This window comes from Eurosta solidaginis, chromosome 2 (assembly GCF_040869045.1).
Source record: "Eurosta solidaginis isolate ZX-2024a chromosome 2, ASM4086904v1, whole genome shotgun sequence".
Lineage (NCBI taxonomy): Eukaryota > Metazoa > Arthropoda > Insecta > Diptera > Tephritidae > Eurosta > Eurosta solidaginis.
The window spans coordinates 96,665,995-96,689,280 of NC_090320.1; the positions used below are offsets into that span (position 1 = coordinate 96,665,995).

The 23,286-nt window shown below is 40.0% G+C and overlaps 1 protein-coding gene across 4 annotated transcripts in view; it reads right to left on the reverse strand.

The window, feature by feature from the left end:
* Eato (Engulfment ABC Transporter in the ovary) overlaps window positions 1–23,286 on the reverse strand; it is an 854,933-nt gene that overhangs the window by 672,895 nt on the left and 158,752 nt on the right. For 3 of the 4 annotated variants that reach the window (XM_067766015.1, XM_067766012.1, XM_067766014.1), the window contains exon 9: window positions 20,090–20,235. The exons of the other annotated variant lie outside the window; for it this stretch is intronic. In XM_067766015.1, the coding sequence (XP_067622116.1) occupies window positions 20,090–20,235 (146 nt within the window). The remainder of the gene's footprint in view (window positions 1–20,089; window positions 20,236–23,286) is intronic. 4 annotated transcript variants of the gene reach the window in all.

Genomic DNA, 23,286 nt, shown 5'->3' on the forward strand with positions numbered 1-23,286 from the left:
CAGCACCTTTTCGATCTACAAATATTTGATATTATCTGGAAGGATGCCATAGTACGAGGATCGCATGCGGAAGACCAGTCGGTTCAAATCGCTAGGTCGCTAGGTATGGCATGTGATGCTGCCATGCCCAGTAGTCGCGGAAAAGTCCAGCGCACTCCGTTATATTGGTGGAACGACGAGATTGCGGAAGAGCATAGAAAGTGTCACAAGAATAGAGCAGAGGGCACGCTCATCATCACGATATGCGGAGCTACACAGCACCTATGTTGCACAAAGAAAGGCACTTAAGGCAAGAAGTTGTGCTTTAGGTAACTCCTGGATAATGTCTACTTTGATCATTGGGGACCGATATAACAACAACCCACGTGCCCGATGCTAATAAATAATATTGTTGAAACACTTTTCCCGCAAAAGATCGCTGGACTTATCAAAGCGAGGATATGGTAAGTACGGAAATTCCAAGCGCAAGAGGTGCTGGACGCTGCAAAGAGAGTTGCTGATAACAAATGGAGTACCAAACATAGCCCTTAAAGCCGCGATCAGAACTAGGACTACATTATTTACTGATATTTTTAATGCTTGTATCCAAGAAGGCGTATTCCCTCGCCCGTGAAAATGACAAAGACTTGTCCTCTTGCTGAAAAGTTGTAAACAGCGGAGCAACCATCCTCATACAGGGCACTTTGTATGCTGGATTCCCTAGAAAAGATTTCCGAGCGTATAATTAGCGAGCGCCTACAGCTGACTCTAGAAAGCCCAGGTGGCTTATCGAATAATCTATGGGGTTTCGCAAATCAAGATCCACCGTAGATGCAATGCAAATAGTCGTCAATATAGCTAGAGAAGCTATCTCTGGAGGCCAAAATAAAAGGAAGTTCTGAGCACTGATTACGTTGGTACATCAAGAACTGGATGCAGATAATGGCAGCGCTGCGAAGCTTCGGCACACCAGCTTACTTACGCAGAATAATTGGTAGCTATTTTAAAGACAGAGTACTTCATTTTTGGCACGAATCAAGGAGCAAAAGAGTACAACTTCACTAGAGGCGTCCCACAGGGATCTGTTCTCGGTCCAACGCTTGGGAATGCAATGTATGACGGGGTGCTAAAAATTGATCTACCAGAAAAAAACCAAAATTGTGGGATATGCTGATATTGCAGTGGTAGTAGTGGCCAAGAAAATGGACCTGCTTCAAGCATTATGTAATGACGCCGTAGGAAGAATAAAGGATTGGCTGACCAATGCGGGACTGGAGTTGGATAGCCAAAAGACAGAAGTGGTCGGCGAACGAGTTAGTCTTAACTGTTTGGGGATCATCAAATCACTTCAAATGATTCCCTAAAATACTTAGGAGTGCACGTTGACTCTAAGTTAACTTTTAAAGAGAACTTCAGGGCGGTGGGAGAGAAAATTACCAAAGTGATTGGAGCCTTATGCGAATAATTCCTCACATTGGTGGTCCGAGCGAAGCTACCCGTCAGCCATTGTCTACAGTAACCAGCTCGATAATACAATACGCAGCACCGATGTGGTACGGATCTAAACGGACCCATCAAAAAGATATATTAGCAGCATACCAACTTGCAGCTATAAGAATAGCAAGTGCTTATCGAACGGTGTCCGACGGCGCGATCCTGGTCTTAACCCGGAAAATCCCAGTGGATTTATTGGCAAGCAAAATGGCCGATCTAAAGAAGCCAAGAAAAGAACAAGAACACAAACAATAGCTAAGTGGCAAAAACGGTGGGAGGCCCCGAGTAAAGGGCGTTGGACCTTCACGTTAGTTTGGGACGTAGCTCAATGGAATAAGCGGAAGCATGGCGAACTGAACTACCATCTCACGCAGATACTGAGTGGACATGGCGGTTTCAAAGAGTATGGAAGCGTAGGATAGAGGGAGATCCTCTTTGGCCAATGTGTACCACGGAGTTAGAAAAGGCAGAACACGTCATGTTCCACTGCCCCCGTTTCCATGAGGAAAGACTCGCCTTGCATAGAGTCTTTGGGGAGGAACCTACCACGATAAATTTGGTGTCACAAATGTGCAACAGGAAGGAATGCTGGACTGCAGTGAGCAAAATGGCATTTATAGTCATGACACGCCTGATGGATGCTGAGAGCGAGCGCAGAGAAATGTGCAGGCGAAGCAGTGGCGATTAAATCGACACTCAGAGCAAATAGCGGGAACCTAGACGCAGGGACAACGGTAGGCTCTTAAAAGCTGAGAAATATGGAACGCCACCCTAAAGTAGTGCGAAAGTGGTACCGGGGTGGGCGAGGTTCCAAAACGGGGCTGTTTTTAGTCTATTGACACACGGTTGCTGCGACGGCAGCAATTATGGTGCATTAGGCATTTTTCAGCCCTCCCGCAAAAAAAAACAAAAAAGACGGTAACGCCGCAAAAAGTTGTTAGACTAAGCAACTTCAGCCAACATTTTTTTTGACAGTGGGGATGTGAACCGTAATAGTGGAACAAGTCTTATCGCACTAATTTTTTTAATTACTAAACAATATACATATTTTTTATTATGTTACTAGGTAGAAATTGAAAAAAACGGCGGTCTACGTTAGGTTGCTAGAATATTTATTTTATACTGGTATTTATCGGTGATACTCCCATAGCTCTACCGCGGACGACTGCTTGTCCACTTTAATAAAACCATGATCCATATTCAATTCCAGCTGTTATGTCTTGATCACGTTTATCTTCACACAAAGGTTTTGTGGAAATAACCCACAATAGCCCGAACGCTGCAACCATCTTTTACACTTGGCACACTGGCAAGACTATGACCGTCTGAGGTAAATCCTTTTCCGACATATGTAGCAGAACCATAGCCTGCGTATGGCTCAGTCCAGCTGCAATGAGCTGCTCCGAGGATGACAATTTGTGGGAAGGACGCAGCAAATTAAATGGGATTACACGGGATTTCTATTACCGAGGTGAAACACCATTTAGCTATTTGTCCTCCTTCAACGCCTTCGTCGTGGCGTCCGTGTCATCCTTCGGTCCCTTGCCTGCTTGTTTATTTGGAAGATTTAATACTGACCTTCTTCCTTAGCCCGAGATAAAGTGTGTACCAGTGTCGATGTATTCGGTTTCCGACTTTGCAGAAGCCTCAGAGTATCCTCCGACTTCATCACGCGCATATCTACTCTCTATATCCACCACCTCAATCCGTAGGTTCATAGCTTGCCTTTGGATCATTAGTACGATTTCCCCTAGCCATACCAGCTCGTAATGGTGTCGCACCCTCCATCTTCACACCATTGTGCCACGCCGCGAAATCAAAGGTTGGGAGCATTAAGCTAATTATCTCCCTTTCTACAGAGCTCAACCTTTCAGAAGTTATCAGTCTGAAAGGATGGCTTTGCTACATCACTCTTATTCTCGGGAACTGCCGGAGTCTTAGTGTTACCTCCTTATGGCACCTCCAGAAAACCGGAGTTTTAGCGTTATCTCGCATCGGTTTATCTCGCTCTTCCCCAGCCGTGGTTGCCACGTCGCCACTTTTAACGTCCCCCTTTGCCTTGCAGCTTTCGAGGTTGTTGCTATATATTGGGGCCTGTCTGTCCTACAGATTTAGACCCACTTGTCCTGTTTATGCGGCTGTCTTGACTCACGGTTCTGGGACTGGGTGCGCACTTCCTCTTGAAAGCTACCTCTTCACCTGCCTTCGATCTACCTTTTCCGCATCACGGGCCTACTGGAAGTGCTCGCTCTCTATTTCTGTTAGATCGCCCACTGCTCCCAAGCTTTGGACAATTCTCAGTGCTGAACGGTTCTGCGAGAGAGCTCTCTTATTCCCTCTGCACCGTATACTTCTCCACTTTACTTTTCTGTTTGGCCGATCATGTGCACCTCTCGCCTTCGCTTAATCTCGCCCAGTCTAATTGGGACGTCTACGGAGCAAGCTTCAAAGGATGCGCCCTTTTTAGCTAGTTCATTCGCTTTTTCATTCCCATCTATTCCCATATGCCCTGGGACCCAATATAGATGTATGCTTCTCCCTGTCCCGATTCTATCCAGAGACTGCTTACACTCTAAAGCGTATTTAGATGCTGTGCTATGCGAGATTATTGCCTTAATTGCTGCTTGACTGTCAATATAAAAGTTAACACAGTTGCAGCTTAAGCTATTCTCTTCCAGAGTTTCAACTGCTTTGGTTTCGGCTAATTTTTCCGCTTGGAAAACGCTACAGTAATCTGGCAGCCTGTAGGATATGCTTATTTCCGGATCAGCACAGTATACTGCAGACCCCACTCTTTTCACTATTTTGGAACCATCTGTGTACACATGTATCGCCTCGTCCGCCATTTCCGCACCCTTGGGCCAACCGTCCACCTCTATTGTGGCCTTAAGATATCCCTCGAAGCGCAGATAGGGAATCAGGTAGTATGTTCGTCTTCTGATTGATGACGCTATACTACTATGGCCATATGGTCGGCGCTCAAGCTGCCTCGAGGCACCGAGCCTGGTTGCGGTTGTTAATGCTATGTTCTTTGCTACCAGGTCTACAGGTGGAATGTGCAGAATGGCATACAGTGCAGCCGTCGGGGTTGTTTTCAGGGCTCCCGCAATGCTAAGCATCGATAGTCTGCATACACCCTCTAATTTTTTGAGGTATGTTGTTTCTTGTGTGGCTTTCCACCAAACAAGAACTCCATAGTATAGAATAGGGCTTACAATCGCTGTAAAAACCCAATGAGAAAGAGAGGGCGATAAGCCGCACGTACACCCCAGCATTCTGTTACATGTATAGAGTGCCGTTGAGACCCTCTCCTCCACGTTGAGTTTCCATGACAGCTTACTGTCTAGGATGATTCCTAGATATTTTGTGCAAGGTTTCTCCTGTAAGTTCACCCCTCCTAACTTGGCCCAGGTCCAATTTGGGACCTTGTACCTCCTTGTAAACAAGACCATATCCGTCTTCTCCGCATTGACTTGCAACCCGACATTAGATGCCCAGGTATAAATATCCCGAAGCGCCCGATCCATCAAAGAACTAATCGTTGGAAGGCACTTTCCACTTATGACAATTGCAACATCATCTGGATAAGCCGTAAGTTTTACGGGTCCCTCATCGAATCGTCTGAGCAGTTGGTTGATGACCAGCGTCCACAGCAGCGGTGATAGCACCCCTCCCTGCGGCGTGCCCCTGTCAACTGATTTCGTGGCCTCGTACAATCCCCTGCTATTTAACATGCAGCCCATACATCTGATTAAGGCGGGATGTACTTTAATGTAATTAAGACCATTCATAATCGCCCATTTAGAAACATTATTGAAAGCCCCGGCAATGTCCAAGAAGACTCCTAGAGCATACTCCTTATATACCAGAGATTTCTCTATGCTTATTACCACCCTATGCAATGCGGTGTCTACCGACTTGCCTTTGGTGTACGCATGCTGTGTTGTGGAGAGCAGCTTTTCATCCACGTTGGACTTTATTTATGTACATGTAAATATATAGTTTACAATAAATATTAAGTTCTTATAACTAACAAATTAAAAACAAATAAATAGCTGACTTTAAAATATTTATAAAAGCGTCCCTATACTTCGAAAAATCAAGCTCAATAGAAGATTAGATCTTATTGAATTCGTTCAGGGCGCGTGCAATTGGCGCATTCCTTCCATAATTGGTTCTAATATTGATACCATGAAACAAATATTACGAAGATCCCTCCTTGGAACATTAAAATTAATTTCCACAAGAAGGGTAGCGCAGTCTACATCTCCGTGGATAATGCCAAACAAGAAAGTCAAGGAGAGAATCGATCTCCTGGCTTCCAGGGATTTAAGATTCAAAAGCAGTAAACGAACAGTATATGGAGGAAGAGGGTATGTAAACCTTAATGACCGTAAAGCATACTTAAGAAATACTTTTTGAACTCGCTCAAGCCTGTTGATTGAGAATTGTTGGAAAGGTCTCCAAATGATGGTAGCATACTCAAGATGAGAACGCACGAATGAGGAGTAGAGTACTTTTAAAGTATACGGGAAGCATTTATTTATATTTAATGAAAGATGAGATATAATGCACCAGGAGTAAAGTTTATCAATATCAACTTGAAGATTAATCATATCGTTTGCGGAATTTACAACAGAGTAAACTTTGAGATCATCGGCGTACAACAGAAATCACTGAACTCCACAAGATTGGAAACGGTACAGCGCCCAGAAACAAACCCATGCTGTTTCAGACACACTGAAAAATAAATCTTTTCCTTGACAATGCGTAGTGTAGCAATACGTAATGTAGTTTCTGTAAAGAAACTTCTCTAGACAGTTGAACTCCTTCATATAATGTTTATATTTGATAAAAAATAAAGGGTTTTTCTTTTAAACTTTTTGAAGAACTTATTTCTTAAATTCTTCAACTTTTTTAACCTTGTTGTGTACCATGGTAACCTATATAGTTTCCTTTTCACAACTGGTACATGCCTCGTATACAGATCAAAGAGAGTCGACTTAAATATTTCAAAGCAATAACCAACATCAGAGATGGAAAGCAAATTGGCCCAGTCTATTTCCGCTAGATCCTGATCGAGTCTAGAAAAATCACACTTCGCAAAGTCAAATGAATAATCATCAATTAAAGAGCGAGCTCCAAACTCATAAAAATCGAGTTTACGAACTAAAGCAGAATGGTGCATATCCGTCGGAGCGAATGACGCATGGCACTCAGAAAGATTAAAATTTATGTCATTACTAATAAAAATTAAATCTAATATTCTATCGAGCCTGTTTGTGAAACTATTGATTTGATGCAAATTTAGACTTAAAATATTATCTATAACGTATGACTCAAAAGACTTAGTAATATTATTAAGTAATAGGCCTGACGCAGAGTAACTATGAGACCAAGAAATATCACAAAGGTTAAAATCCCCTAAAACATATAAGTGATTATCTCCCAATTTATTAAGAAATTGGGACGATACATTGTTAACATGAGCTTTATAAACTTCTTCCAAGCTGTTCGGCGGTATGCATGATGCAACCAGATATAGAGATCCAGACTGTGGAGAGCCACGGACATTGACGCAGATCTGGTCAAGGATGGTATCAGAATTATCCAACATAATAAGAGAGGCATTATACTTGCGTTGAACAGCGATTAGTACGCCACCCCCTCTTGAACGCCCAGTTTTAATACAATCCCTGTCCTTACGAAAAACGGCGAATAGCTTGGGATCGAAGAACTCAGCGTCGACGAAATCCGAAGTAAGCCAGGTTTCAACAATGACAAAAATATCGTACTCCAATTGGCAACTAAATGCTCTCAAAATGTGCGATTTAGTCCTGATACCAGAAGCATTTTGCAAATACTCTTTAAGCTATTTGTTAATTATGTTCTCATTACTACTGGAAGCTAGGTGAACTGGAGTTGCTTTTCCACTTGAGGAAAAAAACGGAAAGGACGAACGTTCACACCAGTAGGCCACAAGTCGGGCGATAAAATTTTCTCATATACAGCATTAGTAACCCCAAGCTTAAAGTTGACTTTTGTTATTGAGTGAACAGGTGTATCTTTCTTAACGAGCCCTTTGCATGAAAAATTAGACCGATCAGCCTTCAGATGCCTTACCAGGTAGCTAATAATATCGTTAGAAGAAACTGATGGCTGAAATGACGATAGATGAAGCCAAATCATTCCAACGACTCCTAACTCATTATTAGCATTAGATCCAACGAAATTTGGCATACGACGCTTGAAAACTTCAGTGCTATCTTTCAGCGCAGAAGGGGATAAAGATGCAGGCGTAGAAATAGATGTAGATGTGAACGTAGAAGTAGATGATAAGTCAGATGCAGAAGTTGTAATCGAACCGGCAGTGCTAGGCTGCTTACGACGTTGGTATGTTTGTTTGGTATTAACATTGTTTTTATTAACAGCGCCATCCATACAGGTAACGTTAGAGTTATTAGCCTGTGATTTAAGAACCGAAGCAAACGATCTACCACTATTAGCAGAGTTGTTAACAGAATTATTCTCATAGATTTGAGACACAGCTGTGGTGGTAGAATTGCATATATGTAATACTTCTATATTGCTACAAAAAGCTAGGTACATTCCCCAGCATCAGAGTGCCGATATATTGCAGTTTACATTGCGAGCATTTTCTATTAGCAATATAGGAGTATATATATACACATATGTGGTAGAATTGTAATAGCTATTGATACTGAAGAATTATTGTTGTTGTTTTAAACGTTCATAGCACTATTTTTAACAGTAGAACCAGCATCAACATTGGTAGCCATAGCACAAGTAGCAGCAACTGCTGTATGGTTAGAAGCAGCAGGCAAAGCAGAAAGAATAACTACTTTTTCACTTGTCGTACGTGACGATGAGGAAGTACCATTAGAATGAGCAGCACCAATTACACCCACATTCGAACGAACATTGGAAACAGCAGCAATGCAAGACTCAGAGGAAGAGCGAGAGCGACAGGTAGCCAGCGGCAAGTCACAGAGCGCATTCGGCATAGAGCTTAACTTAACTTGCAGGTCGCTGACTTGCCGACGTAAACAATTACCTTCGTCTATTGATGCTTTAAGCAGACGTAAAATCTTCTCTTCATTGCCTTTTCGCACAGCAATATCACACACTACCGACTTCAATGTTTTTTCGATATTGCACAAATTATCGTTATAGTTTTTGTTTTGCATATCATCAGTGAGTGTAAACATCTATCAGCCTCTCAAAGGTTTTGAGCAGAAATGATGTTAAGCTAATGGGTCTATAGTCTTTGGGATACACTTGACCGATCTTCCCTGCCTTTGGTAGGAAAGCTACATGAGCAGTTCTCCAAGAGGGCGGTACATGATTCAGCCTTATGCACCCATCGAATATTATTTTAAGCCATTACACGACCGCCATACTTGAAACTTGTAGCATGGCCGGGAATATACCGTCTGGGCCCGGCGATTTAAACTTAGAAACGTTTTCACCATTCGATCTTGGTATCGATCACTAAGCCCGGCACTACCCGCTCCGCGATCGAAGTGTGAGTGATATCTGCTGGCTCTTCTGAAACGTCTCCCGATGGGAAATATGTGTCGAGAAGCACCTCAAGGGATTCCTCACTATTACGTGACCATTCCCCGTTCTCTTTCTTTATTAGTCCCTGGACTATGTTTCCCCTTTCTAGGATTTTTTTCAACCGTGCCATGAGATCCTCTTCGCCCTGGAGATTTCACGCTTGTATATCCTCATTAAATGTACTCTCCCGACACGCCCCGCTTTTCGCGACCTTTGCCAGCTTAAACATTTCTCTGACCTATCTTCTTAGAATACTCAGCTCATTGCTGCATAATGGCGGCTTTGCTTTTCCTCTGAATCTTCTTAGAGGGCAAGCTTTGTTATACGCAGCCATAAGCGTCCTTGTTAGGAATTCATTCGACTCCCCCAGTTCCTCGACATTGGCAACCTCTTTGGGTTGTCCTAGTTTTGTTTCTACATGTTTTTGGAATTTAGTCCAGTTCGCTAACCTAGGGTTTCTAAAGGTTCCTCCCTTCTCTACCCTCTTTAGGGGGATGCTGAAGTTGATATACGCATGGTCGGAGAATGATGGTCTATCAAGAACCATCCAATCATACCTTGATATATCACGCTCGGAGCTCAATGAAATATCCAGAACATTGATGGATGTTGGACCAATGTATGTAGGGACATTTCCCCTGTTGGATATCTGCAAATTGGTTTGCAGGATGTAACAAAATATAGATTCGCCTCTCTCGTTCGTATCTGCTCCTCCCCACGCACTGTGGTGCGCATTTGCATCTGCGCCTATGACCAACCGCCCTTTGCGCCCTTCCTCCTGTACTAGCTGTGTGCACTCCATCGGTGGAACCTCCGCAGCATGGGCCATGTAGCAGGACGCCAGGATAAATGCCTGCTTATTCTTTTGCTCAACGGCCACCGCTACGAGGTCCTCAGTGGTGTAATTAGGCAGCATATGTGAATGCAGCTGTTTCCTTACCATTACTACAGCTCGCACCCGTCCTTCAGTTTGCGCGTAGTAAACGCCAAACCCGCGCGAGCTAAGTCCAGAAACCTTTCCTCCCGTTGAGAGCCACGGCTACTGGATCAGCGCCACGTCAAACGAACCCTCCTCAAGGGTTAGAAGTTCGCTCGACGCCACTTTACTGTGTTGGAGGTTTATCTGTAGAACTCGCAGCACCATTGGGCTGTTTGCCCCCCTCAAGCACCGTCGTAATGACGTCGTCGTCCTCCCCTTGCCCTTTTGGTTTAGATTATTCGAGGCCCCCTTCAGGCTCTCGTAACCGTTGTGCAGGGTGTTCCTCTGTGCGAGTCACATCACCATTTGGCAGTTGGTCCTCTTCTAACACCTTCGTGGTAATGTCGGGGACCTCCACCTGTCTTTTTCCCTTAGGCTTCTTTTCAACTTCGCCCACCTCTAGCTTGTTAGAGTTTTTATACTCGGGACTTCTTTTCCTGAGTCGCATGTAAACTTTGCCAGTGCCAAAGGACATTTTGCCAAGCTGCGTGTACGAAATATCCTCCGCCTGCTTGTTTATTTGGAAGATGTAGAACTGACCTTCCTCGATAGGCCGAGATACAGTAAGTACCTTCCAATCCTGTGTCGGTATGTTCGGATTCTGATTCTGCAGAAGTCGCAGTGTATCCTCCGACTTCGTCACGCATGGTATCCATACCTTAACTTTTGGTACCGTGGGGATTGGCGCTTTATTCACCACCTCAAACCGTTTGGAACCACTTCCTCCAGCTACCGCAAAGGTTGGAAGGGCCTTACTTGGTTGTTCCCGCATCATCTTAAGCATTAAGCTAATAAGCTCCCTTTCCAGAGATCTCCACTTTCAGTAGTCATATGTCCGAAAGGACTGCTACGATCAACCACAGCCACAGTTAGTGACTGCTTTGCCACATCACTCATCTTCTCGGGAAAAGCCGGAGTCTTAGTGTTATTTCCCTTTGGCACCTCCGAGAAAGCCGGAGTCTTAACGTTAACTCCCTTTAGCATCTCAGAGAAAGCCGGAGTCTTAGCGTTATCTCCTTTTAGCTTATCTTCTACTTCCTTAGTTGGAACTTCCCTCTGACTCACAGCTTTCGAGGTAGTTGCTACCGTTGCCTCTTCAATCTGCCATTCGACGCTTCTTCCTCCTTGTACCGGTTGCAGAACCGAGGGTTTCTCGCAGCAAACCTTTTGAACTACCTTCGATCTGCTTCTACCGCCTCATTGACCCATTCCAAGCGCTCGATCTCCACTTCAGTTGGGTCCACCACTGCTCCCAAGCGTTATACAATTCTTAGTGCTGCACGGTACTGCGAGAGAGCTCTTTCACTTCCTCTGCTCCGTACCCTTGTCCACTCTTCTACTCCGTTTTCATTTGTGTGCTTCTCCAACACGGAGTTCATTGAATCAGCACTACTGTCGCTCCCCGAGTCCGACGCATCGCTTAGTGCGTATTTGCCGTCCTTGGCTTGCGACTCAGTCCTCCTCTTTACATCGTCCTTATTACAATCAGGTAATGAGTCGTTCATCTTGGTCGTACGACCACCTGCCCGATAAGGCGGGCTCAGCGGTCCAGTATTATATACGGGGAAAGAACCGTCCGCCACAGCAGCGCCCTTTACTGTGGTAATGCCATAAATACTTCCCGAGGTGGCCCGGTGTCGGGAAAGCTCCGTTCGGATACAGCCGAATTTATCCTCTGGCTGCAAATAGTCCAATAGGCACGGTCCGCATAACACCCTGGATTAGGGGGTTGGCAGTTCTTGGTCGCCGACATCCCGCAGCCCTCCTATGAGGCTAAACGGCGTATATGTCAGTCCTAAGCAGCTCCGCCTCATAGTCGGGCGCTATGGTGTTCGGCTAAGCCCGCAAACCTAGTGCGGGCCTCATCCTCCTTACTAAAATAAGTTCTTCAGTCCTTCATCTTGGTCGTACGACTAAACAGCTTCATCTTCGGTGAACCATACAGTTGGTGGAAATAAATCAGCTAATTGGACTTTTTTTGCAGCTTTGACATTTCTACTTCTGGCGCAGTGCGTTTTTGACACTAATCCAGAGAATTACAAAAACAAATTACATGGAGTGCGTGTGTTTTTCTGTAGCTATGTCACCCTGCCGCCACTTTGTTATTTTGTTATTTTCGTTTATCTGCACATTCGTATGTACATCTCATTCGCTCGTCTACAATAAGGTCCTTTTTTCGTCGACTTTTCCTTAAGCGATTTCATCTCAAGGCGGTTAGCCAACTCAACTAGCTTACTTTGTGTTGTAGGCAGCTAGGCTATTATCTTTTATCGATGAGTTGCCTAGCGAACGAACCACATATAATCACCCCTATTGCAAATGTCGATTAGCAGTAGAATAGACTTGGCGTTTGAATGAACGTCGCGATAGTGGCTGGTTTGCACAAAGCACAAACTGCTGCAAAGTACGAAGAAAACCTAGTTTGCTTTACTGCGTAATAAATTGTTAACTAATCTGTAAGGATTGTAATACCATAGACTAAATAAATAAATTAATAATTATCGCTGCTCATGGTAATAGTTTACGCTGCACACACACATTTATATTATTATTTATTAAATATATTTGCAACTATTTATTTCCTTATTTTTTCTTTCCAACGTAGGAGCGAAATAAAATTACTCGAGTGATGATATAGATAAACAAAAAATATCGAAATTGTTTAAATAATTAATTTCAATAATTGGAATTTTGTTATAACAAAAAATAATTGGTGGAATGAAAGAAACGATAAGAATGCTCAATACGACGGCAGCGATATGCCGAAATCATACAATTAATCCTGACCCGACGCGATATCGATTGTACAATGAGAGCAGAATTTTCTTGTTCACAAAAAGTCTTGTTATTTAAACAATTCTCAACCAGCACTTTTTTTACTCGAGATAGAATATTCTCTCAATCTCTTTAAGAAGAAAAAATGTTTCATTAAAGAAATGAATTAAAAAAAAAAAACGAGAAAATTTTAGATAACTTTTAAAAAATCTCAAAAATTTGCTATAAAAAGTGTAGACAAATATATATATTTTTGAAGCCCTATCTTTCAGCTTTCCAAAGCTAGTAAGCAATCAAAAATTGATGGAAAAATTACGGAGTAATGAATTTTTGAATGCGCGAGGTACAAGAAAAACAATTTTTCAACAATAACTTGAAAATTTCGGGGCGTTAGAAAATTTTGAAACATGGTATCTTGATCTACTCATCAAGACCTACGACGAACACTAGGTCGATTCAAAAGTGCTTGAGATATTTTGTTTTTTTTTTGTAGCACTGTGTTATTAAGTGTAAGTTATTTAAATATTTCGTTTGATAATAAATATGACAATTGGATAGTGATGGGTTGTGTTTTAGTAATAGGATGATGAATAGATGGAGAAGAATGTTTAGGAATTCGTCCAATCCTCGGGCAATGGAAGAGCAAATGTATGTATTCGGTTATTATCTGACTTAATGTTAAAAATGTATTAAACTTTTTATTTAGACAGATTTCTCAAGGATCTTGATTTACCGAAACCTGCATTTGCACATTTGCTTACATTGCCAAATAACAAAGTATCCTAACAATTATTAAACTTACAACGTCTTTAAGGTTCTGTGCTTGGAGGTCATACCAACTAAGTGTAGGAAATGAAAGTAATATTGGCATTAGCCAATATATGATATTCCTAGCTTTAGCTGAAGTATTCCAAGCTTTGGAAAACGGCTGTGTAGAGAATATGTGACATTTGAATAAGAAAAACGAAACTTTTTAACTGAATTTATTTGTTTTGGGAATTCAAATGAATTAATTAGTCGTACAAGCTGCCTTTAATTTATCATTATCAGCAATTTAGATGTCATTGTTTATTACCATTATTTACAAATTTTTTAAATTTTCATTCAAGTTTCTGATATTTCAGGGGGCTAACATCTCACCATTTTCAGTTTCGAGTAAAGCGCAAGAACTTTAGGCATTTATTATCTCGAATATCATAACAAAAATTATTTCTATTGCAAGAATGTGGTAGTCTACATCGAATTATATAGTAAAACCACCTAAATTCTCAACAGTTTTTGGATAAATAAGGAAAAAGGTATGTAGGATGACGTGTTTGATACTGACACCTGGATATTGCAGGTTTTGAGATTGAAACGTTTCGATTGAAAATACTATAAACATAATAGCTAATATTGTATTGAATTCATGAATTCAATGCAATACAATATTCATATATGTAGGAGTGAGAATGATGTAATTTAAAACATGTAACAGAGTATTTTATTATACTAGTATAGAAGAAAGTTCCGCGATAAATTTGCAACATGCTTCTTTGTATGCTTCTGATACTGGTAATATAGAGTTTATTTCTTGTTCAGCTAGCCCATACATTTCATCAGGTAGAACAGCTATATAAAGTTTAAGTTCTTCTAGAGATCACCAAGTGTCACCAAAGTGTTTTGTAATAAGTTGATCAATATCGCTAAGTTTAAGTAAATTGACCTGTTGCAAACAGGTTTCTCCCATTTCAGGAACAATCATATGAAGGGTGCGTCCCTTCTTCAAGACATTTTTGAAGTTTTTCAAATCGTTCTTGCAATGCAATTCACCGCTGATGTTTCCAGTTTTGCACCTCTTCAGCAAAAACCGCTTCGTGTTTTTGAAAGAAGAATGTCATGTTCTGGTAGGCTTAAAGGCACCTGAGATAGTTTCCTTCCAGTAAGATACGCTGCAATCTCTCCCAAGATGAATAACTGTAACGATTTTTGAAAATAACTTCAAATACGTTTGTGGCTGCGTTTTAACTTCTATATTCCTTATATCCTTTTCAATGTTATCGAATACCATATCAGGAAGCAAGTAAGAATAGCCTGCCACTGCACTATGGTCTGGCGAGCACTGTTTGCTGGCCAAAACTCGAGGCTTTATCCGATTGTTTTGAAAATTGGTATACATGCGATTTCGAGGTTTTTAATTTCGAATCTTATGTCAGAATTTTAAAATTCAAAATGGCCACCAATTTTATTAATATATCTGTTGAAGCCAAACGCCTTCAATAGTTGGGAACCACTGGTGTTTCTTCATTCACAGCTGTTCGCCCCAAAGCTGCACTGTGGTTGGAAATCTACCGGTGGTTCTCTTTCGAAGTTAGGGTTCGTTAACTCTGCGCTCGACTGCAAAGGTATAGTCTTCTACTTACGACAGCCGTTGAGACAGTGTTCCATAGCAGCATTTCGAAGCTAAGGTAAAATACGTTCTTTTCGGTAATATTAAACCTTATAACTTGTAATATCTATTGCTATTAATATCCTTCATTTTAAATTCGATTTTTCACCCGCATATATCTTCGTATATGCGGTTTCTTCTTCTTCAATAAACCTAAACATTTTTTATATTATATTGTTATTAATTCCTTTGTTTCATTTCCTTCTTTTCATTTTTTCGAGTTGCCGTGAGGTCGAACCGGCATACTACTTTGTTTGTGTAGACAAACAATATCCGTTTTATTCAAAATTTTTTATAAAGCCAGGGTTTTCGAAGTCTGATCACGAATATCAGAATGTCAGAATTTCATCTTTCACCCAACTATATTAGTGTGATTCGAAATATTTTTGTTTAATTTACAGGTTATTTTCAAAGAACATAGAACGATAAAAGGAACCAACCTGTTTTATGTTAACTATTAACTTAAGTCATTTTAAGTACAGCCATTCGTTTCCTAGTAACAATAATAACACTGTCTTATACAGTTTTGAAAAGTTCAAATACTCAGTTTTGAGATCATACTACTTTTATTGAAAAAGATTGTGTAAATTATGAAAAAATTAAATATTATCAGATGTGCTTCAATCAAATAAAACTTGTTTGGTTAGACATAAATTTCGAGATTATTTGTATTTGGATTATATTTGCACAATATTGCTTTAATTTATTCAAAACTACAAACATATTACAATAGAAAAATAGTAGTTATAGTAATAAAAATAATGCTGTAACATTTTAAATGAGTTTCTATATCTCATTTTCTAACTTTAAGCTATATAAAAGTGCATTGAAGCTTGGATCGATATCGAAATTCTCTAGATCGCGCCCTCTTCGTCTTGCTCGTCTTCATTACTTGGCAAATAGCAATCCGCACTGCTCAGCAAGGATCTTACTTCTGCTGGAAGTTCCATACGTGCCTTTTTTTATCCGTCTGGAAAGACTTACGCTCGAAATCAGTGGGTCTGACGTATCCAAGGCTCTGCAAAATACCTCCCCAAGGTTATTAACTCTGCTGTTTCTGCGAGCATGGAGCAGCTTGTCGAATTTATAAAGTTTGTGTCTACTCTCTGATGCATCTTCCCCAAAATATGCAATTGGAAGTATCATGGTTTTAATAATATGTTTCGAATGAATAAGAACTTTGTGTACGGTAGCTGTTATCGGGACCGAAGGATATTTTTGATACATGATTTCTGCTGTTCGGAAACATAAAAGCTCAAAATTGTTAAGTCTGTCAGTATTATGTGTAAATTATATATAAGCTCTTTGTCAATACCAGTGATTTCTGCAAATATTTCATTATTCAAAAAAGCGCGTCGTGATGTATTCCCGTCGTTTTTATTTCCAAACCCTCCAACTCTTGGTTTATCAACATGCAGTCCAAGATTTTCCCAAAACAAGTCTTGAATTTTCTTTTTGTTTTCTTCAACTATGCGCTTATCTGCTTCATAGCGAATTTGCCACTTTTTTACATCTTTTTATAACTAAGATGACCAACGAATTCAAAAAACCTTATCCAGCAATGCAAAGGACTTATTCCATATCGTAAACTGCCGGGATTCGCTGTGAACTTATCTGACGAGGGGCCTGTTATTTAGTCTTTTGGAGTTGCACTGCATATCGGACAAGTTTGAGTTGACTTGGTTTCCGTTAATATATTTAAAACTTTTCCCTCAATTGCTGTCAAATAAAATTTGCAATTTATTTGGAGTTTTTTCTGAGCATCTGTTGTAATTAGGAGAGATTCCATTTCTTCGATTTATTTTTTAATATTTTTATCTTCATTCAAGATAACCTCTCTTGTTTCTTTTATATATTCTAGTTTGAGTGGTCGGCAGAATCTAGTGGATTGTGGTGTTCGATTGCACCATAAAATGTTTCCAGCGCCATCTTTTAAACATAAAGGTGTAAACGTGGTAGCAAGGGGCGAAGTGTTCAATTGCGATGATATTGATGAGGACGGAAAGTTCTGTTTAAAAAGAGAAGGGCCCGTGCTACTATCAAAGCCGTAACTGATAGTTAAATCAGCAACTAAAAATTCTTCTTTTTTGGACTCCATGGTTGCAAGGATTACGTCCTTTTGTAACTCAACAATTCTTTCGGTTGTATGCCTTATTAACATGTGTTACGAAACTTTTGCATAATTTTCGGTTACAGTGATTATCGCCGGTCGGCACTAGCGTTTTTTGTTTAAAATCTCTTCATATGGTAGAATGTAAGAATTTCGCCTATTATTTTCCAAGCGCGTATTCATATACTGCTCCTTCGTGTGGTTATTGTCTAAAATGAAAGCAAAGGCTTCATTTCCAGACATCGGAATAGATCTTTCGTTAAATTTATTTTCAACAACTTTTCTGAGTTTGGAAACATTTGTGGGATTTTGACAAACTGCCGTGGAAGTAGCACGAAACATTAAACCTAGGTTGTTTTCTTGACTTGCTGCTAGCTTCGCAGCCTGTCTTCTTTGCGATCGGTCTGATTTTTCATTGAAAACAAGTGGTTTGCGGCCTATTTTTGATATGGGGGTTAAAGAGGTTTTTTTATTATAGCTTCCGTTTGAAGCCATTCGGCGTTTTTCCTCAAAAAATTGTCGGACTTTCTATAACATTTTCCCATCTTTCACTCATTTGCAGGCATATTAGTCTTGATTTTTCCTTCAGATATCTGTCATATCCTTCAGTTGTACTTTCTTTAATTATGTTTTTTAACAGAAAGTTGAAAACAGCGTTTTTTTTCTTATCATTTTTCACTACTTCTTTCCAAACATCGAAAATCACGGAAACATGCACGTGGAAGTTTTCTAAGAAAAAGGGCACTTTTTTATAGCCTCCTTAACTAGGAGTATTATCATCAAAATTAGAGCCCTTTTTGAAAGGGATTTTATTTTTTATCTAATCGCAAACACTTACCTTCTTTATTGACCTCCATTCACTTTTTTTAAATATATGTACTATCCGAGGAATTATTAAACTTTTAAATACAAGGAAGCTTAAAAGGAACTATTAAATTTTTTTTTCGAGATGCGAAATTTGACAGCTTTACTGCCAAATATTTAAAGAAAAAACTAAGTATGCACTTTCTTAGTCTGAAGTATTATTTTTGTGAGGGTATAAAAAAAAAATTGATATCGGATGCTTTAGAAAATGACTTTTGGCCAGCAAACCCCGGTCGCAAGACCATTGTGCACTGGAAAGATCGCGTCGATATTCCGCACATGGTTTGGCGCTTTTTCCGAAAAATGAACAGTTAAATGTGTTCAACTAAACTTTGTCAAAGAGTGGAGATTACCCCCTTTGATACTAGGCCCCTGATTTGTCCATTATTTTGCACTTTGTTTTCGATTTCAACACTTCAACGACTGCAACATGGCTGTGGAAAGACAATCGATTGAAAAGAGTTCACAGTCGACAAATGAGCGAGAGATCGACAACCGCAGTAGCATCGGCAGTAGATAATAGCTCAACAGTCGATTATCTAATTTCAGTAAAAACTCGCAATAGGGGTGAATGTGTTTTCAAATACAAATTCTCTGACAGCGATACACATTCATGCACAATAGACTGGGCCGATTTATTAACCGATATCGCGCCATCGATTTTTCTATGAAAATTGTTTTAGTAGGTCATAAAAAAAACTTAAATATCAAGGTCGAAAAAAAGTCAAAAAAATTAAATTTCGCAGGCTCGAAATTTATTTTTTGGGTATGCGTAGGGGAACTTTTTTCCTGAGCCCAAATCCTATCGAAAAATCTATGGCGCGATATCGGTTAAATTTCGTCCATATAAATCGACCCACGCTAATGCACAAGCACCCTGCAAAAATCGCGAGTACTCCATGCATGCATCGCGAGTACTTCCTGCATGGCAACCCATTCCAATAAACATCGGGTAGTGATTACAATCGTTAAAAACGATCAATGATCGGCTTACAATACGTTCGTGTAGAAACATGAGTTGGTCCATTGCTGCATTACAGTGGAGTATAATGGTAAGTACTCCAGCATGACACAAGTGGACCACATGATCCAACGAGTTTTGCAGGGCAGCGCTAAGTTCGAATCTATATTTTTTCCGGGAAGCGGTCAGATACCGATCTTTAAAAAGAATTATTGATGACGTAATTCCCTTGAAATGTGGTTTTTTGGTAGCATTTTGCCTTGGTTATTATTTGTGATGCCTTTTCTCCCCATAATAAGCCAGGGAGACTTGTTCGATAAAATATACGATGCGATGTACTTTTTGCTAAATTAATATTGGAATACTTGGGTCAGGGATCGGCCTGTTTCAAAAAATCGTATTTATGGTTAGTGTGGGAGAGGGATAGAGAGAGTGGTAAATTGAGCGGTATGAGGAAAAATAGGTGAAAGGACAACTAGGTTGAAAAGGACAGGAAGGAGGTAGTGGCGCGGAGGAGGGAAATGAAAAGCTGAACCAGATGGAGGGGAGAAGGAAGACGCGAGGGAGAGGGGACAGAAGAGGAAAATAGATAGTTAAAGGAAGAAGGTGAGGTATAAGAATAGATTTTAAAGAAAGGAAGGACCACATCCTTTTATTAGTGGGAACGGAAATGGGAGAAAATGGAGGGGAGAACAATTGTAGGAGTGAGAAATATAAGTATTTAACATAAGTTAGCAATAAAATAAACATTTCTAAAATATACCAATTTCCCAAATTAGGTTTCCATGCAACCCATACCGGCATTTGAACCTCCGCCAAATTTGCAAAAGCTACACTGCATTTTGTGCGACTTTTAAGGATGTAGAATAACATAAATAAATATAAACAATGTTCGCAATATTTCTTTTCTATATATACCTGAGAAAAAAAAAGGAAATGCTCTGCACAGGTCATGTAGGGTATGAAAATGCTTCGCTGTGGGCAAAATCCAATTAAATGGCGGTATGAGCTAACGTTACTCTCTCCGCAAACAGTTATTTTTCCAGAGTCATGCATTTCGGAACCTAGGAATAAAAAAGAAAAGAAAGGTAAATTTTATACATGACTAAATCACAAGAGGTTTTGCTCGACTGACAAAATGTTTGACAATTGCAGCCATCTTGCTCCCAAACCGAATTGACATCCATTAACTGTGTTTTTTCTTCGAAAATGTAAGAAAAATTTTAGTAATAGAAATAGGAGGCAAACAATTTACAATGGGCTGAACTGCATAATTGCTTAGTATTACTTTTTTCGATTCTATAGTAAATTTATTGAATAAACCTGGATCTATTCGTGCGGTTGAGCAAATGAAATTTGTATGAAAACTAAACCTACGAACATACGAAACCTAAATCGAAATTTAAATTCATCGTTGAACGTCAAAAACTGGACAGGAACATCGACTAATTTAATAATAGCATTAGAAATATTATAAATACCATGATGAAATATTTTACTCGTTGAGTGTGTTAACTTATTCATTTCTTATGTTCGGTATATTCGTCTCTATTTACATATGTACGTATTTATGGAATCGTTTTTATATCTGGAATATTTTTATAGTTACCTGAATCAGTTGGACCACCTGACGTACTATCCAACGAACATATTCAGAGTATTCCAAATTAACGGTTTATCCGGAACAATTACATGAATACTGTGGAGAACTGACAATGAGAACGAGAGCCATACCATACAGGCTGAATGAGAGAGTAGTTAGTTGGTTGTAGACATTCAAACAGTGAACATCTCGTTGATGAATAAAGTATAAAATATAATGATAACCTTTGACTCATAATTTATTGAGTTCTTAGGTTGTTACAAATACTTAAACAGAAAAGAGCTTTTCGAAGTTTCAGAATAAATAGGTAAATAATTACTGTGTAACAAGACAGCACGTGAATTTGGTCTTCTTTCAAGGTCAGACTGTAAAGTTCTGAGACAATCAGCCATTTTTATTTGTTTGTGACCTCATTGCGACTGCTGAGTGAAGACGCTATGTCGACTGGCGGCTCGAAATCGCCCTACCTAAAAATATTTTTCGACAACTCCCCATTTCAGGATTTGTCTCAAAAACGCCCTATATTAGAAATAGGTTGAAGAACGCCTACTCTCAGGACGTTTTTCACAAACGCCCTATCTTATGTCAGAATGTATTAAATTTATGCTCATTTAGGGAGTTCTTGAAACAAATTTTGAGATAAGAGTATTTTTAAATAAAATTCTGAAATTCGGCGTTCTTCAAACAAACTCTGGAAGATCGATCAAAGCAATTTAACTTTTTAATATTTCTCAAAATATACTTATTATTTAAGAATTCATGAGCTTAAAACCGGCTTATAATAATTGAATATTCAATTATTATGTTTTTCTAAGAGAAACTGAAAAAAAAGAAAGAAACATTTACTGGCATATTGCGTTGGTACCATTTCGAAAACCGCCACGTAATCATCATCAGGCAATTTCGTAATTCTATCAAAGGTTTCACCGAGATTCGAACCGCGAATCACACGGTGAAACAAGCAGGATAGCCTAGTGGTTTGTATTTCTTTCCTTGCTTAATTCAGTTTATCTCCTTTCTACACTAACAACACAACTGAGACATTCTGTCTCTATATTAATTTCTGTGTTATGTAGATTTGTTTTTGTAAAGTTTCATTTTCGTGGCGCATGAGAAGCTTTGTAAACTCGGGCTCAGTTTTACATATGTAGCGACCGAAACCGCACATTTTATGTTTATTGACAGATGGCAACCTCATTAATTAGAAATCAGTTGGCATTACTGTTTTGACACTTTCTCTTGTAATTGTCATTTGTAATTTGAATTGGACAGAAAAACGTCCACTCAGAATTTATCCTTTGTTCAATAAAGTAGTGTATAACTTCATATTGGTTCACGATACACTACAACTGGTGACCCCGTAAAAGAATACAAAATGCCTAACGAAAAACAGAAGGAATTTCAAGATGAAATCGCTTTGCCACACCCTGCACGACTCTCCGTCAAGCCACCGCCGTTTTGGAAACCTGATACTAGACTTTGGTTTGCACAAGCAGAGGCGCAGTTCGCACGAGCTGGCATTACGGCAGATGCAACGAAATTCTATACTGTCATCGCCGAAGTAGACTCAGCAATTCTTTCACACGCAGACGATATAATTTCCGCACCTCCTGAAACTGGCAAATATGATTTGTTAAAAGAAAGATTAATCAACGATTTTGGTGAATCGAAGGAGGCACGTCTCAAACGGTTATTTGGGGCTTGTGAACTCAACGAAAAGAAACCAACAGCAGAGCTTCGCGAAATGAAAGTGCTAGCAAATCATCGTATGGACAAGGAGATACTTAAGTCGTTATGGTTGCGCCGTTTGCTAGTACACGTACAACAAATTCTTTCAACGCTAGAGGGTGAAGTCGAATCTTTGGCAGAAAAAGCAGAAAATATCATGAACATTACTCCGACGCAAAGTGTGAACGCAGTCGATATGACAGAGGCTGCAGTTAAGTCATTGTCAGATTTAGTAAACAGAATCGAACGGCTGGAGTGCGCCAACGAAATCAATCACAGCGATCAAACCACACGCCCAACGCGATTAGTCCTAGGGCAGTATCTGCGCCACGGCAGGAATCGGCAAACAATATATGCTGGTATCACCAAAAATTCGGAAATCGGGCAAAGAAGTGCCGACAGCGTTGTACTTATGCCCTACCAAGATCGGAAAACTAGTAAGTCCTCCGTTTCGAGCGGCTAAACCGGAGAACATAAATCATGCCGCCTTTATATTCATGAAAAGACGACGGCCTTAAAATTTTTAATTGATACCGGGGCAGAAATATCAGTTATACCCAAAAAACAAAAACAAAAAAAACCTTCGCCCATGAAGTTAGTGGCAGCAAACAATAGTCAAATAATCACGTATGGAAGAAAGCTTCTCACAGTTGACCTAGGCTTGCCCAAAGAATTCAGCTGGGTATTCATAGTAGCTTATGTCTCGCAGTCAATCATATGGGCAGACTGTTTGCATTATTTTAACATTTTAGTAGACGTCAAAAATAAAAGTTTGATAGATCAA